The sequence below is a fragment of the Filicampus tigris genome, chromosome 10, assembly GCF_054856515.1.
Source record: "Filicampus tigris isolate MCC_2025a chromosome 10, RoL_Ftig_1.0, whole genome shotgun sequence".
In the NCBI taxonomy this organism is placed as follows: Eukaryota; Metazoa; Chordata; class Actinopteri; order Syngnathiformes; family Syngnathidae; genus Filicampus; species Filicampus tigris.
In genome coordinates this window covers 15,320,353-15,337,300 of record NC_141226.1, presented here as the reverse complement: position 1 = coordinate 15,337,300, position 16,948 = coordinate 15,320,353, and the positions used below count along the sequence as shown (strand labels likewise).

At 38.3% G+C, this 16,948-nt stretch overlaps 2 protein-coding genes across 4 annotated transcripts in view; both read left to right on the top strand.

Moving 5' to 3' along the window:
• The first annotated feature begins 19 nt into the window (after positions 1 to 19).
• On the top strand, positions 20 to 5,599 carry LOC147141010 (leptin receptor gene-related protein-like). 3 transcript variants are annotated; one of them, XR_015088478.1, is made up of 6 exons: positions 20 to 309; positions 530 to 605; positions 2,669 to 2,855; positions 3,985 to 4,097; positions 4,853 to 4,956; positions 5,034 to 5,599. XR_015088478.1 is itself a non-coding variant. In XM_086043888.1 (5 exons), coding segments are annotated over exons 1-5 (393 nt in total). In that variant the 5' UTR covers positions 20 to 293; the 3' UTR covers positions 4,854 to 5,599. The 3 variants fall into 3 exon arrangements, 2 of the variants coding, with proteins under 2 accessions (XP_085900014.1, XP_085900012.1); XM_086043888.1 differs by having other exon boundaries at positions 4,853 to 5,599; XM_086043886.1 differs by lacking the exons at positions 4,853 to 4,956; positions 5,034 to 5,599 and having other exon boundaries at positions 22 to 309; positions 3,985 to 4,633.
• Positions 5,600 to 7,611: 2,012 nt separating this feature from the next.
• The window catches only part of LOC147141009 (3',5'-cyclic-AMP phosphodiesterase 4B-like), a 33,707-nt gene continuing 24,370 nt past the window's right edge, over positions 7,612 to 16,948 (top strand). The window contains exons 1-4 of the mRNA XM_086042606.1: positions 7,612 to 7,775; positions 10,336 to 10,482; positions 12,008 to 12,103; positions 13,761 to 14,008. Of these exons, the coding sequence (XP_085898732.1) occupies positions 12,059 to 12,103; positions 13,761 to 14,008 (293 nt within the window). The 5' untranslated portion in view covers positions 7,612 to 7,775; positions 10,336 to 10,482; positions 12,008 to 12,058. The remainder of the gene's footprint in view (positions 7,776 to 10,335; positions 10,483 to 12,007; positions 12,104 to 13,760; positions 14,009 to 16,948) is intronic.

Genomic DNA, 16,948 nt, shown 5'->3' with positions numbered 1-16,948 from the left:
ACTTAAGTCCGTCATAAATTGAGTCTAGTCTACCACATGTTGTCAAATGTGGTGAAAGCAACGACTTCGCCACGAGTGGCTTTGTGACAATCTCAACCACATTTGCAATCGGTTGACTAATAAACGAAGTGAAGAGAAGTTGAGTCATAGCTGTGGTCGTCGTGAGCGCGCGTGAGCATCAGCATTGTCTGTCGACTTTGATGGGTCACGTGACCAGGAGAAGTCAGGGAAGTGGGAAGCTTGTCACGAAACGCAAACAAAAAGAAACCAATATCCCCGACTAGTTCTCCACAATGCCTGGTATCAAAGGTATTTGCTTCAGTGTGAAAGTTGACCGGTGGTTGGTGCAGTTTATTTGTTACTTTTGACTTTTCCTCAAGTAGTTGAGCTGCTTGACGAACTTAGTTATCATCGCGTTTGTATGTAAACATTCTGCCAGTGACTGATGTGCAACAAATGTTGGATTGTAACACAAGTTATTAATCTCGTTTTGAATCATTTTCTCATGGATACTTTTCTCTTTCTCTAGAGCTGGTCGGGTTGTCTTTCGGTGGCGCCATCGGGCTGACTTTTCTGTTTCTGGGTTGTGCAGTGCAACAATTTGGGTACGTTGTTTGATAGAACAAAGGCATTCAGCAACCTCGTCTCATACCAGTCACGTCTTGCAATGAATCATTTGCCAGAGTTACAGTTAACTGAAAGACAATACAACGTCACAATGGAAAACATTAATTTTGTGTATGGATGCAGTCATGTGACTTTGTGGCGTAAAGCACGATCATCAGCGGTGTGCTGTGAACCCAACGTGCAACGTTTATTCCATGACATTAGATAAATTTATTCCCAGCTGTTTATTGTAATTATTTCGTAATATGTCTCTTGACTGCTTAACATCCGGTACATGTAGGCCTATGTGAATGCTATATATATTTTTTGGTCCAATTAGATTCTAAGCTCTTGTGCTGCCATTTTGATCGGATCTGACCAGAGTGCTGGCTGATGAAATTTCAAACGAGCAATGGTACTGTTTTTTTGTTTGTTTGTTTGTTTTGTTTTGAATAACCAATGAGACTTCAAATTCACTAGCATTTCCAACCCTCTGATTGGGTGGTCAGAGCAGGCCTAATTTGACTTGCAAAACACGTCTGTAGCCATCTAAAAACATTAATACACTTATTAAATCATTCAGTACCGGACTTTTTCAGACCCTCTGTGAAATGACATAAATATGTCATTGGGATAGAATGAGGTACTTGCGTGCTGTAATTGCATTTATGTTTCATATTGAGTAAGGATGCGCGAGTAAGGATACCAGAGATCGTTATTGGGCCGATAGATTTTAAGTTATTTTTATCTATCGGGTACTCGTGGAGGCTGCTGATACCAGCCACCAATACCTAACCCTAGACCACTAACGTCGGGTGATTTTCACCCACACAAATTTTTTATGTGATATTTTGTATTGGGAAATTAAAGAGGGCAACTTCCAATTTGGCATATAGTGTTGTACGTATACATACATGAATGAAAATTGTATTTTATAGAGGATATTATATCTTGTTAAATGTACCCGACGTTATTATTATTTTTTTTCAATTTACAATAATATGTTCTATGTAGCCCCACTAGTCTAAACACGGTAATACTGCGTTTGTGTGTTGTTTTATTTCTGTCTCAGGCAGGCGGCCATTTTGCCACTTGCTGTCGATTGATAACAATATCACAGTTGTTCAGGCCTGAGGTAATGCTGTCAATCCACGATCTGTGACCCCAGCTCGATGTGAGTCGCGCATGCATAGAAGGTCAGCCATCTTCGATCGCTAACTACGGCAACTACACTAAGACAAAACACGTAATGATGCCCCTGCACAATCTGTGGTACGCATTTGTAAAAGCCTAATAAAGTATATATGAATGACATGAAATACTTTCATCTCGTCTTGCTCCAGTAGAAAGGTGTTTTAAACTTTTTATTTTCTGTGCAACTAACCACAGTCGGCTACTATCTAACCATCTATTCATCCATCATTTATTTTTTAAATTACTATCCATCAAATAAATAATATTAATGAAAAATGCTCCACATTAAACCTCTGATTAAGGGTAGATATCATTTAACTTCAATGTGTTTCTCACCCTTTATTTCGTTCTAATTCAAATACAAATTTCTTTAGTGTACTCATTTAATAGAACTTCATTTTTGAAGAAAACGAAAATGTATTAGACGGGAGGGCACTTTAAAAGAATCTATTAGTACGTGATATATATTATACATATATCTATTTTACAAAACTACACCACTGATTGATCGAGGCATTAGCTAGTTATTTTTGTCTTAGTGTAGTTGCCGTCGTTAGTGATCAAAACTGGCCGACCTTTTGCGCATGTGTGACTCACATCATTCAAGGGTCGCCGATCGTGTATTGACAAACGCAACCTGTCATTTTCAGTTAACTGCAAGCGGCAAAATGCCCCTCCCCCCTAAGGTGGATAAAAAATATGGTGACTATTACTACTGCATATAAAACACTTACAGCATCAGTCAGAATCTGGATAAATAGCAATCACAAATCACGATTTAAACATAGTAACTGTAACATCTGGTTAGCAGTTCTATCAATGGTAAATTATCTGGTTTCTCTTTTGTTTTGTCATTTTTCCCCCCCAGAGTTTACTGGCCAATGTTTGCGCTGTTTATGTACATCCTGTGTCCGCTCCCGCTCCTCTTAGCCAACCGTGTCAGTGATGACCCAGACTCCTCCAGCAATGCATGCAAAGAACTGGCCTATTTCTTAACAACTGGAATCGTCATATCAGCTTATGGGTTCCACATTGTCCTCGCTCATAGTAGCACAGTGAGTTCACTCTCAGCTTGATGAGATATTTTTTGTAGTTTTGACTCTTTTCTCTACACAACATCACTGTCTCACCACCCTGTATTTTGAGAGCGAATCATCTCATGGATGTCAGTGATTTTATTTGTTTCTGTATCACGATAAACGATAGGGCATTTGTATTTAAAAAAAAAAAAGAATACAAGAAGAATGTCGCGATTTTCCAGCATGTTTTAGATGTTCCACACCTGCAACACACCTGATTCAAATGATCAGCTCCATCAGCAAGAAAGCAGCCCTCTAGGACCGGAGTTTTGAGACCCTGCTCTAAATGATTGCTTGATTATTAAATTGTTGTTGATTTATTTAAGAATCGATTAGTTGTCGATTAATTTTGACACCGCTACTGTCAATGTCATTTTACATTGACTGCTAGAATTAGCACTGGCAATGCTTCTAGAATGAACTATGTCTTGTAATAAGTGCAACGAATAAGCGACAAATATTTTGTCAAATTAATTGATGATTAGCTTTGATGAGCATGAATCGTTTAGATAAATTGTCCAAATTCTTGGAAATTTAGCTTCTTAACAGTAAATATACTCAAAATTTCTGTCGTCCTTCATCAAAGCGGACTACTTAAAATAAAACATTTACTTTGGAAACCAATGAGTAATAAGTTTGCCTATTTTCTGACAGTTTACAAACCAAACCATAACTGAATCATAATTTGTTTGTGCATTTTTCGCACTGTTAATTTGAAATCATGTCGTGTTTTTCAATAAAGGGATGGCAATTAAGAGTTTTTTTTTTTTTTTAATCCGAATAATTGACAGATTAATCGTTGCAGCCCTAATGTCCTGTTGTTTATAGTTTTACAGTGAACTCCCAGCTGGGATGTGAATAAACATCTGAAAGCATGTTTAGATAGGGCAGAATAACATACACGTCACACGCAACACGGTGAATTTAGGGTGCTTTCACAACGTAGGAACTTGCATACAAACGCAGCACCATTCGCCACATGAATTGTTTTGTTTCAGTTCAAATGTTATGATGGCAAAAATCGAAATCCTGATTAAATTTTGAATGAATTGCCCATGTAGCCCTGATATACGTCCTCTTTAACCTCCTTGTTTCTCACTTACAGATCGAGTGGGGTGCCTGTGGTCTTGCCCTGACAGGCGATACGATCGTCTTCCTCACAATCTTTGGCTTATTTACGGTGTTTGGAAGTGGCGAAGAATTCAATTGGGAACAGTGGTAAAGTGTTTTGTCGAAGTGGGCAGATACTGAATGAATAGACGGACGGGTGGGTGGCTTGGCAGCAGACTAAGCGACACTTCTGGGAGAGGCAACCAAATTTCAAATGTCAGCTGTCTTGACATGGTCTCGATTATGGTCTGACACAAAGCTTTTGCGTTCTATTATTTTTGCCTCATGTCTGGGACACACGTTTAACCCACATAGCTTTAACCACGTGATTTTAAATATAAACCTGGCTTGACTTGCATTTTGTTTCCTAAAAGTCTGATCAAGGGATCGCAGCGACCAAACCACACTGCCAAGCTTGCTGTGTTTTAGCTGCATTGTCTTTACCATTACCATATTTGCTTGTTTTAAAAATGCAATGGCAGGGAGCATCATCCTTCTTCATGCTACATCTGACAAACAGGTGTTGGGTGTCTAGTTGGTGGCGTGTATCTATCGCCAATGAAGGTTTTTTTTTTCCTGTCATTTTTAAAGCATTCTATTTTGTTCTTGTGCAATTGTGAAAACTCACTAAAGATCATATATAAGATGAAGCCTCTATTTACCACCAAACCGTGTGCCTACATGCCAGTTGAATGTTTTAGGGAAGCACATTTTTGTATTCATTCACTGTGTGAACAGTCCAGTAAAGTGCTTTTCCGCAGACAACAACAGTATTTATGAGTTTTAAAGGGTGACCCAAAATGATTGTAATCCATACTATGGCTGATCAGATTATTTTTTATTGTATTTATCTAATTTTTCAGATTATTCGAAAGGAAGGCGTAGCAAAAGGAACCGTCAACAGCTTTTTCTGAAAATGCCTTGGACAACTGAGCAGATTTTGTGTGGAGACCTATTTTCAGACCAGGTCATTGAAATTTGTGCAGGTGAAATTTGGAAGGAAGTTCAAATTCAATTGTTACCTGGAAAAACTCTGATTTACAGATGGGCCAATAAATTCAGGAGCCAATGGAAAGGAGCTCTAAAGCCAAAGGGCAGAAATTCTAGCCAAGATGTCTCAGGCGCCAAGGTGGACGTTTGGAGCTCATTTTGAAAAGGCGATAAAGTCTTGACCACATGGACTAAAGAACTGTAATTTTCAGGACTCAACTGTTATTGAATCAAACATGATTTGCAATAATTTTGGGCACCCTGTACATTTTGAGTCCGTCGCCATAAGAATGAGTTAAGTGCATACTAAACCAGTTTTGTCTGATTACGGTTGAAATGCAAATTATGAGGCAATAATACACGTTTTCTCGCCAATATTTTCATAACCTTTGGTTTAAAGTACTACAAACAGTTTGGCCCATTTTATAGTTCACCTGATTAAACGGCGGCTCATTTCCTGAAACACGGCTGTTTTCCGTCACATCTATGTACAGTATGTCTCATCTCGGCTCAAGGGTGTCAATTAGGTCTCTCAACAATAACAAGTGTGCATTATTTTTATAAATTGTTGACTGAATTTTGTTCTCTAACAATTATTAAAACTATTGTAAAAAACTAACAAAAAAGCCTCAGCCTTTCTTGCGGTTCTATTTGTTGACACTGGCTTCTTTTGGCCAGTGCTGGGGTGCTGCTTTCAAAGTGACGTGTCCATTTGTTATACGCGCATGTGTTATGTCCACCACGGCACAGAAGCAGCGTTGCATTCACTGTGAATTGTGTGGTACGTTTATAATCCTGTTTCGACAAATAGCGATGAGTACATTCAAATGTATGACTCAGCTGATTGCAATAATACAATCAGTTAATCATCAATCTTCTGGCGCTGCATTTTGTCATGTCCAGTGAAAAAAAATGGTGTTGAATTTACTCACTTTTATTTTGTCAAGTGGTTGCACGAAATAAAATCATCTGGACCCAGACTACATTTATTTAGTAGATACAATACAATTTTATTTATATAGCACATTTCATAACAGCTAGAGCTGTAACAAAGCACTTTACAAACAACAAAATGGCCATGATACAACAGAATGGATGTATAGTCTACTTAAAAAATTGATCTGGATCCAGATGATTCGATTTCGTGCGACCACTTGAAGAAATTAAGTGCACGGAAAAAGGTGATTATACTTCATTCAACCACCTGATGAAATGAAATTGAGTAAATTCAATATTTTTTTGCAGTATGGCTTGTGATAGAAATTAAGTAGGCAGCCTCATTCAACTTGAATGTCTCAATTTCACTTTCTGCGTGTTGGGGATGCACTTTGGTTATTCAATAGAAGCTTCCTTTGAAAAAAAAAAAATACTGTATAAATATGTTTTTATGGTAAACAACATGCATCCACAATGTCCCTGGGAGGTTAGATGTGTGAAGCATGCCTCCATTCCTGAATGCATTTCCGTGTGATACAACTCGTAAATCCATTACATGCACGCTTTGGAGAGAAACGCTTTGGAGAACTAGTTAACTAAGGATAATAACACTGGTAAAAATACTTTTTAATCAGAGAAATCATATATATGCTGTGCTACAGTGATACTGAACATGATGTGAGTGAGATAGAAAAGAAGAAAAAAGTAAGTGTGGAAACGATGAAAGAGCTCTGGGACACTATTCACTTCTGTTCTAGGACAGCTGTTGCTTGGCAACAGCCATGGCATTCAGATAGTTCGCCAAGACTGACGCATGTGACCTTGAACACAACGTAATACTTGAATAGCATACCTGAAATTTTATAAATGATGCCGGGAAAAATAACGTATGTGCGGTCCAGAAGGAAAGCTTTGAAGAAAATTGCGCAGTCCCATCTGTGCACTCAACACGTTATTACACATGAGTCAGTATGGATCTATTGTTTGAATGCTGAGGACAACTGGTTCAGACCATTCAAACATAGAGTCAAATTACCAAATTTAAGAGATACATATTTTACATTTACAACTTCAAGTGTCACATTCTACATTTAAACTGTTAAATCATTTTCAGTTGAGCATTCACACACAACTCTCGCAAAAATTGATTTCTGTAGCTTTTTCTTTTATACTTTATTTCACGCATTGCGAAGAAGAAAATACACACTGCTTAATTTGATGTCATGCCACTGCAGAAATCATTGATAAACACCACCTTCAATCAAAAGACGATTTACTTAAGTCATATTAATGTTGTGGCTGTGAGTGTGTGTTGTGCAAAATACTTATTAACGGTTTAAAAAAAAACATTTACAATAATGTTTTCCTAGCAGAAACAAAACAAAATAAATACATAAAATTTACCAACATACCAATGATGACTGGATACTAATCAAATAGAAAGTTAAGAAAAGATACATTTTAATGTCAAGTGGAAAAAAAACTGCACATTTTTGGGCAGTAACAAAACAAGAAGAAAAATAGCAATGATGACATTTACAAATGACAATGAATTTACGGTGTGGGTGCAACAGCTGCCGGAACAGACGGATCCATACTTTTCTCCGACTGTGTGTCGGATGGATCCCGGCGGGAGTGGGGCGGTGGAGGGCGGCGGCTTACACAGGCATTGGCTCGCGGAGGGATTTGCGTAGCCAGTGACAAAGCCAATCGATGAACGTGTTGGACTGGCGAGCGCTAACAAGCGCGAATCGCCCAAATAAAGGGCTAGACGACCGAGAAATTAGACCGAGCAGGCAGCATCAACAGCCTGACTGGGGACGTTCAACGGCACCGCGGGATTAACCGCAGACTCTTGAGGTATATACACATGAAAATGTTGATTTCCAAATGTTTTGTAATATTTAATTTTTACGTCACCCTTTCCTGTCCAGTGTCCACTCGGTGCCACAGTAGAACGAATGAACATTTTGTTTTATACGTGACCTTTGTAAAGTTTCGTTACATTTCAGTTCGTTTGATTCTGGCTTTGATGTAAAGGGCTTTTTAAATTCATATTGCAAACCCCACTTACAACATCTTTTCGTATAGTTGGTAATTTCCTTTTGAAGATGTGCACAGAATACAGCCCACACATCATTGGCTATTAATGCAGAGACACATCATTGGCTGTTAATGCAGACGTTTTTGTTATCGCTCAAATGTCCTGAACATGGTCATATTTGTAGAAATGGATTTAGCATCTGTGGAGGGATACGTAGTTCCAGTATGCTCCAATTATGACGTGATTTTTAGTTGAACTGTCAGCAGACTTAGTAGGAATGATAACTATTTAATAGTGGTGCTAGTAGGAATGGATGAGTACCGAAACCAGGTATCGGTATTGGTCTAATACCCGGCCTTATTTCAAGGTATTGGTACCTGCAGCGACCCTTTTGTGGCCGATTTACAATCAGGAACTTAAGACAGACATGTCTGGCAGATGCCCATTAAAGGGGAAGTCAACCCAAACATTTTTTACATGAATATGTTCTATGCAAGCCCACTAGTTGAAACAAGGCATTCTGATAAATATTGCGTTTGTGGAATAAGTTTTTAGTCATCATTGACATTTTGTCACGTCTGTCGACTGAAAATGACAAAACAACAGCTCAGGGCTCAGGTAACGACTAATCACGGCTGACCTTTTTTCTGAAGCTGATACGTGATTGGTCGTTACCTGAGCCCTGAGCAGTTGTGATGTCATTTTCAGTCAACAGAACTGACAAAATGGCCGGCCCCTTAGATGTCTAAGAGCGTCTGGATTTTGCTGCTTAACTCATATTCCACAGACGCAATATTAATCAGAATGCCGTGTTTCAACTAGTGGGCCTGCTGAGAACATATTCTTGAAAAAAATATGTTTGGGTTGATTTCCGCTTTAAGAATGAATTTATTTAAATTAATTTATTTTGTGTTCTATACATAATATGTATTTTATGAACAGTTGGAAAAAAAACTAATAGAATATTCTCATTAATTTCATGAAATTTGGAGGAAAAGTGCTGTGTTGCGATATAGGGCTTTCTTTAAAATTATCTGCCATTATTTTAGGAGAAATTATTTGTATCAAAAGTACTAGTGGTATTGGTGACAAATCAAGAGTTGATAGTAGTATTGGTATCGTTCTTAAAAAAAAAAACATCCCTGTTATTAATTATTGTTTTAACTGTCTTTGTTTTTATATGTCTGACTTTTACTCAGGTGTCTTTTTTTTTTAAGTGATAAAGTTGAATTGAGTCAAACAAACCATTAGTGTATATCACGGATCTCAAACTCATGACCTGGGGGTTATTTGTTGCCCGCACGTTCATATTTTCGTCCCCCTACTTGACATCAAAGTTTAATAATAGCGTGGCCCCCATGTTTTTGGTCATCCCCTGGGTATTTTGTGTGTGTTGTTTTTTTCATATCACTTATGGGCTACCATAGCTCATGCTCATCGTAGCTTTCAGCGAAACATAATTGTGAAGTGAAACCATTCATTCATTCATTCATTATCCATACCGCTTATCCTCACAAGGGTCGCGGGCGTGCTGGAGCCTATCCCAGCTGTCTTTGGGCAGTAGGCGGGGGACACCCTGAATTGATTGCCAGCCAATCACAGGGCACACAGAGACAAACATCCGCACTCACAATCACACCTAGGGGCAATTTAGAGAGTTCAATCAACTTACCATGCATGTTTTTGGAATGTGGGAGGAAACCGGAGTACCCGGAGGAAACCCACGCAGGCACGGGGAGAACATGCAAACTCCACACAGGGAGGCCGGAGCCGGGATCGAACTCACGACGTCTGAACTGTGAGGCGGACGTGCTAACCAGTCGACCACCGTGCCGCCCTGAAGTGAAACCAAGTGGAAGGAAATTATATCCTGTCACCCGTTCACAGTCTTTGTCAAAACCTGCCGTGAAAAGAAAGGTTGGCGGCGACAACAGCCAATTTCAAGAAAAACAGGAGACGTAATGTTTGTTGATGACAGGCTCCCGGACATGTCTTGAATGCACATGGAAAGTTGTGGTGCTCAAGAAATCAGATGCTAGAAATGAACTAGACATGCTGAGGAGTATGCAAAATACAAGGGAGATGCCGAAAAGGACTGGGTCACCAATCCTGTTCACGGTTGAAAGAACCGTTAATGTTCTGAACTGTAGAAAGGATTGAGAAGATTGTTATAGTGTATTTTTTTAATAATTGGACTGTCATTTCTGTTGTTTTGTTTGTGTTTTCACTTAACATCTTTATCAACGTGATATTTCTAACCATATTGTATTTTCAAATATTTGGCAAAGTCAATGAAATTCGGAAATCTGCTTCAAGATGGTAAATGCACTTGAGAATGTCTTCTTGTGATAAGTGGAGCATACTTTTCCTTTTCAGGGTTGCGGGGCGCTGGTTGCTAACAAAAGCTAACATTGGGCAAAAGGCAGATTCCCACCAAGACTGGCCCAGTCAATCTCAGGGCACATAGACAGAAAACCATTCAAATTCACAGAACTGAACCCACACTGTCTGCGCTGAAGTCAGGCGAGTACACCACCACACCACACTGTGCATCTCAATTCAAAGATAATGAATACTTTCTGTGTCATAGTTACCATGTAACGATTGGAGGTTGTGCAATGCTGCTGTGAACTAAGCATCTTTTAAGTGGCTTTAAATGCCGTCATCTGTCTGCCCCATACAGTGGTCCTTATGTAGTGGTCCTTAACGATTCTGTGGAACGAAATCATCATTATGAATGAGCAGTTTTGTGTTTCTGGCTTTGTTACTTATTAATGTTTAATTTTTACTTCTCCGTGCTTTACAAAGAATGCTATGGCCTACAGTTGTGTGACTGATTTGCATGTGATTTTTTAACTTGGGTTTGGGAATTTAAATTCCCGACAAGCTGTTAGTAGAGAGGAATTTCAAAATGTAAAATGACTATTGCTAAGGCTCAGCAATCCCAATTTGATTCAGCTTTGTACATTTCCATTATTATCCAACTCCTGTTCATGCCTGAATTTTGTTAATGCGATTCATGCATTATTCACTGACAAGTGTAGAAAAGTGTTTAAAAAAAAAAGTTACTCTCCGGCAAATAACATTTTGGAGAATCTTGATAATGAACTCAATACCAAATAAAACATTCAATAACGTCCTCAGCAGTCAGCACATGTACCGGTAGTTACAATTTATTATTATTTTTAAATGAATATTCAGTATATTACTGTATTAAAATTGTATTTTTGGTAGGCTACCATTGGCACAAGAGTCTTGGTTGCATTTTCAAAGATTTGCATTTAAAACATGATTTTACAAAAAGAAGCCATATAATGAATGTAGTGAACAGTAAATGTTCTTGTCTAGTCAGATGAGACAGGACTTGATTCGTAATAGTTTGATAGGATTCGAATAGACTTGTGCTTAGCAAGAGGCTTTTTTTACCATTATCGTATTCTTGTCATTTACAATCTGATGGCTGATTAAACAAAACCATGCTTTGCCTCTCGCTGCACCCACTACTTGATAATCAATTGTACCATAATTTATGTCGGGCCATTTATAAGACTGACGTAAATACACTCTTTTCATTTGTCTCCATTTCTACCGATTGACTACGCTAAATGTAAATTTGTTTTGTGACCTAATCTCTGTGTTGTTCAGTTATGTTCTTCCATTGCAGTCCATGTCTAACGGGGGTCATTATTGTGTTTTATTAGTTAAACTCCCTCGTGGTTAGTGATGTAAGTGAATGTTAACGTGCAATTCCTCATGTTATTATGTGCACATGGCGTTGAATGCTCTAATTGTTTGGCTTAATTAATAAGCATAGAATAAGCATAATGTAATGCAGTAGTGATTTGGATGTCTTTAGCCTTCCTTTTTCTGACCCCATAAAACCAAGCGCTGTGTGATTTTTTTTTTTTTTTTTTAATTTATGCCATCCATTTACACTGCTCTAAACAGCTCAATTTAAACCTGGTGTACGATCAGCGTAATTGGAAAATAACTACTACATAGTGTGCTGAATAACTGTACGGTAGTTATTTATACTGCCCATGTGTAGGTGTTCCCAAGCAGGAGAAGAAGAAAAAAGCTGTTCCACTCAAAGTGGCTCATGATGAAGAAAAGCCGCAGCGTTCAAGGAGTCACTTCGGGAGACGTAAGTATTGATTCTTCCCGTTCGCCTTCAATGCAACAAGATTCCAGTGATGCAGGATACTTGGATTACATGGCCCCTTCATGACTCTGAATGTTTGTTAGGATGATAGACTCAAGCAGTACGAGTCAGTGTTTCTGTGTATAGTTTGTGACTCAAAAAGATGACGCTGCTGTCCACACAACCACACACAGACGTGAAATGTGTGTTATAGATATGATTGAGTGAGGCGGGAAGAGGACAAAGGGTGTTAAAAGACAGCCCACGCCAGGATGACATTTTGGACGGAGATTGAATGGAAACATACGAGGAAGAAGGGCAGATCTGACAGAGCGGCCCATCTGTTTCTTCTCTACTCCTTTCTGTTTATGACTGTGATGGCTGGTCAGAGCATTTACTTTGACAATGTCCAATAGGAGCTTGAAGGACAGGCTGTAAATCCCTCCTGTGTCTGGCTCCCTTCAGACTCTCTGGATGTATCCATTCCGTTTTTGTCTGTTTTGTAAAACTAATACTGAAATCATTTATATGTATTTGTATTTTTGTATAAAGAGTGGGCCATTTCATGCAAGGTTTTGTCAATAGCAGAAACAGATAGCGATGGCAACCTTTTTGTTTTGTTTTGTTTTAAACGACAATAGTTTTACTGATTGGTAGCAAGATGCTCTTGGCATCCATTTGTCTGTACTGCCTATTGTCATTAGACTCTTGGTCAGTCAATGGCAGGTCACGTTCAGACTTATTATTTTGGAAATAAAGTATTAGTACCAGTGGTTAGAAAACAGGCTGTAGTGAGTAGCCAAGAAAGCTCTTTCATCTCCCTGTAGATGTCACCCACTCCACCTCCATTTGACATTGGGACTTCGCTTTGATCATTTAGGCTTGTTCTACCTTTCATCTTTGCTAAGTCCCTTTCGCGACGAAATTTCTGTATTGATGGTAAACAAAGGGGTTATCAGTGTTTGGGTGTTTTCTATTTTAAGGCAATTAAATACGAAACATGTCCTTCCTCTTCTGGTTCGCGTCAATGCATGAAAAAACTTGAAGTAAAATTGGAATGTTTCCTCTCGCGGCTCCCACTTGACCCAAGAAATCGATAAAGTACTAGAATTATGTTCAGATGTCAGTCATGCAATCAATAGTCAATTGAGACAGAATTCTGCTGTGCCACAGTAAAATATATGATGAGGATGTCTTTGTAGTGTATGTCTTTTGGAAATGGGTTCTAGGTAGAAACAGATATTTCAGGAAACATTAGCTGTACCCCGAGGCTCAGTTTTCACTTTTTGCCTCGGATGCAAGTAAGACTATATTCTGTCTCTCAAAAACAGGCACATTACATCAGACCGATTGCATTTCCAAGAAGGCCCTGCAAAGTCAGCAGAAAGACTCCTAGAGAGTATCAAACTTCCTTGCTCCTTTTACCATAAGGTCAAAATCACATAAGGGCAAATTTATCATATTAAATCTTTTATAAATAATGTGTATTTCATGCCTATGCCTGTATTAATATTTTTTCCCACTCCAAATGACTTGTCAGCCTGCCTCATTTGCTACGCCAAGGCTTGAAATACTTTCTTTTCTTTATATTTGTTTGTCTTTTCTTTTCTATCTCAGTTTGAGATTTCTAAACTTTTAATTTGCTGCCATTTTCTATCAGGATAAGAAGAATCCTCATGGGTGGCAATATCCTTCGGGCAGCAACCTCGGCGTAGAGGTGTGCAAAGTCCATCGACGCTTTTCTGGCAACTTGCAGTTGCCTCCGTTGTCATGGCGACAGGCCGAGAAGGAGAGGGAACGAGCAAGTTTGCTATCGCCAGAGGGAGACCCAGTGGCTCACGCCAGGCCGACGAGTCTACCCATCGCTTCTTTGCCCCGGATTGACATTACAAAGGCTGACCCCAACAGGTGAGGCTTTTAGTGTTCAAATGGAAAGCAATTGAAAGTGGATTGAAGAGGGAGCCTCTATGGTGACTTGTTTTGAAAAATTAAACGGCCATATGACATTTTCTTTGAATGATTGCACTTCATTACAGGTGATTTGTAGTCTCCTTTTTGAGATGCTTTTGTAAAAATAGATGAAAGCAGACCTCTATTACTTTATCTTGATTTTTATAAGAAAAAGCTTTTAGCTTTTTTTTATTTTTTTGGAAGATTACCTTCTGTTTGCCACATGTTTTTGTTTTGTTTTTTTGCTTTTAGTTTTGCAGCACTCAACATCTTTTTAAAAGCATTGGCTCCATTTTGCTTGAGTGCTTCTCAGGGGGCACATTTGCCCTGCTTGTTATTTTTTGGGCAATAGCCCAGGATGCGGCCACTGTAATTTGTCACTGCTGTTTAATGGGTCACTATATTTTAACAGTTGATATTTAGAAATATTTGAATATTTATTCACCCCCAAAGAAAAATGTTCCACTTCACTGATAGAAACCCCAAATGACTATGATATTATTCTAATCCAGTTTTGCCTTATGTTTCTTTCCTTCTGGGATTTGCTTTATTTCTCCCGATACCAAACAAGCTTGGAAACCATTTTCTTCCAGCAAGTTCTATATCACAACCAATAATGTTTGGCAGTTTCTACAGAAATGATAGAAATATGTGTTTTTATATTTACAGTACAGTAATGTGAAAATAAGTGCTTCCTTTTGGAAAAAATTTCCCTGTTGTTAAAATGATCCTTAATAATCAACAATTGAACATAAAATGGTCAAGCTGCATTTCTCTGCTGGTCCGTATCTCTGGCGTCAGGCAGAATCCTCACGTCTCCAAAACCATTACTTTTCAAGAAAATGCAAAAACAGCATCTCAAGAGAGCAAACCATTTTCAACACTTGGTCAATACTTTTCAATGAAAATAAATAAATAAATAAAATTCCCTAAATTTGGACATTGGAGATTTTTTGCCCAACAGTGATGATGTGAAAGAATCAGAGTATGGCAAACATCGGTATAATATTTGCAGCTTGGAAGGCTCTGGACTGATTAGATTGACATGGCATTTCTGCTCTGTATGTATATACCAGAAATTATCACACGGCGAGTGTGTTTCATGTCCTGTTTATTTTTCAAAAGATTTAAAGTACTATAGTCTAAAAATAAGATGTTCTTTTCACTTTATGTGTAAAAAGGAAGTGGTTCCTTTTTTTGTAACGAAATATATCGTGTTGAAATTCAGTCAAAACAGGATTTCATCATGTTTGCTGAAGCAAAACGAACACGTTTCTCTTTGAATTTGTCATCCGTGACCAAATAATTTTTATGGTCGGGCTGTATTTTATAAACTATCATCAATCATGTGTCATTTGGAGACTGGAGCCCTTTTGTTACGCCGGCCAGATTTGCTTTCAGCTGTTCAGATTTGACAGTGACAGTGAGTCATCCGCCAGTTTATTGAGACCATGTTACTACAGTTGAGCAGAGGTGACAAAAGTACACACACTCGTGTAAAAGTAAATGTACAGATTAATTAAATGTGGAAGTAAAAAAGTATAACAGTAAAGACTCTTAATGTAAGTATAAAAGTAAAGACTCTTAAATGTGAACAAATAAAAATTAAAAACATTTTTTTTACTGTCAAGTCTATACAAAACATGTTATGATAACTTGGCACAACAACTAAAACTACTTTTCCTCTTGTATTACCTTTTATAGCTCTCTTACTGGGAAGAAAAAAAAGCAATTGGCCCGCTATCAAAATGTATAGCTCTGCTGACATTGTCAAAAGGAATTAGCTAATGTTAAAAACTGGGAACAAAAATACATCTCCCCTGTCACAGTTTTCAGATAAGACTGAGATTTTTGTACGCTACAGGCTGGGGGGTTTTAGGCTGCCACAAGACGGAGCACATTCACTCCAAATAATTCTTGTAGCCGACACCAATAACTTCTCATCAATAAGGACATGAATGGGGGATATTTTGCTTTTACAAATCTTTTGAATCATCCTCACAATGCTCTGTTTTTCACATTCTTCAGTGTTGCTGCTTTGCCTGTTTTTCAGTTTTTTAAACCCCCCAAGATCTCAAGTCAGTCAGTGAGTGAATCAAATTTCACCCATGGTTGACTTGACTGCTCTGTAGTTACGTTTTTTTTTTTTTTTTTTGCACTGTGTCCTTATCTGCAAAGTTTAAAAAAATGAACGAGCCAATTTTGACAAAGTAATGAGCTAAAAGTACAGATCTCTGTTTTCAAAATAGGTAATCAAAGTAGCCAAAGTATGGTATAGTCAAAAAGCTACTTTTGTTCACTCCAGCAGTTTCTTGGCCACCAGATGGCGCCAATGCAATACTATTGCTTTCCCCTGAGCACAAAGACAGCACATACTGTAGGTCAGATTTTCAGCAAATAACGCCCCAAAAAATAATTGGTGATTTTGCAAATGCCGAAACACAATTATGCAGACGTTCACTGTACTTAAGTGAAGTACAGCTGCGTCAAAGATGTACGTGAATACTGTTTTATTGACAGTGTTTGTACTTCCCAACACTGCTGTTGAACATGATGGCTGTTATTATTGAACTGGATTTAGGGATTCTGGAACAAAAAAAGGACGTATCCCAAATTTTTCTCATAAAACCTAAGCATAGTTGCATTCCAAAATGTTGGAAAGATGAAGGAAAAAGGAACATACAGTATAGTAGCCCAACCTGACTGATTCATTTAGCATTTAAAGTGGAAGTCAACCCAAACATATTTTTTTCAAGAATATGTTCCTGCCAGGCCTACTAGTTGAAAGAGGGCATTCTGATATTTTGTCTTCTGTCGACTGAAAATGACATCACAACTGCTTACAATGACCAATCACGGCTGACCTGTTTTCTGAATCTGAGCCGTGATTGGTCATTG

Coding starts and splice junctions, on each gene's coding strand:
- LOC147141010 (XM_086043886.1), top strand. Junction 606..2,668: donor TGTGCAGTGCAACAATTTGG/GTACGTTGTTTG, acceptor TTTCCCCCCCAG/AGTTTACTGGCCAATGTTTG. Junction 2,856..3,984: donor TCCTCGCTCATAGTAGCACA/GTGAGTTCACTC, acceptor TCTCACTTACAG/ATCGAGTGGGGTGCCTGTGG.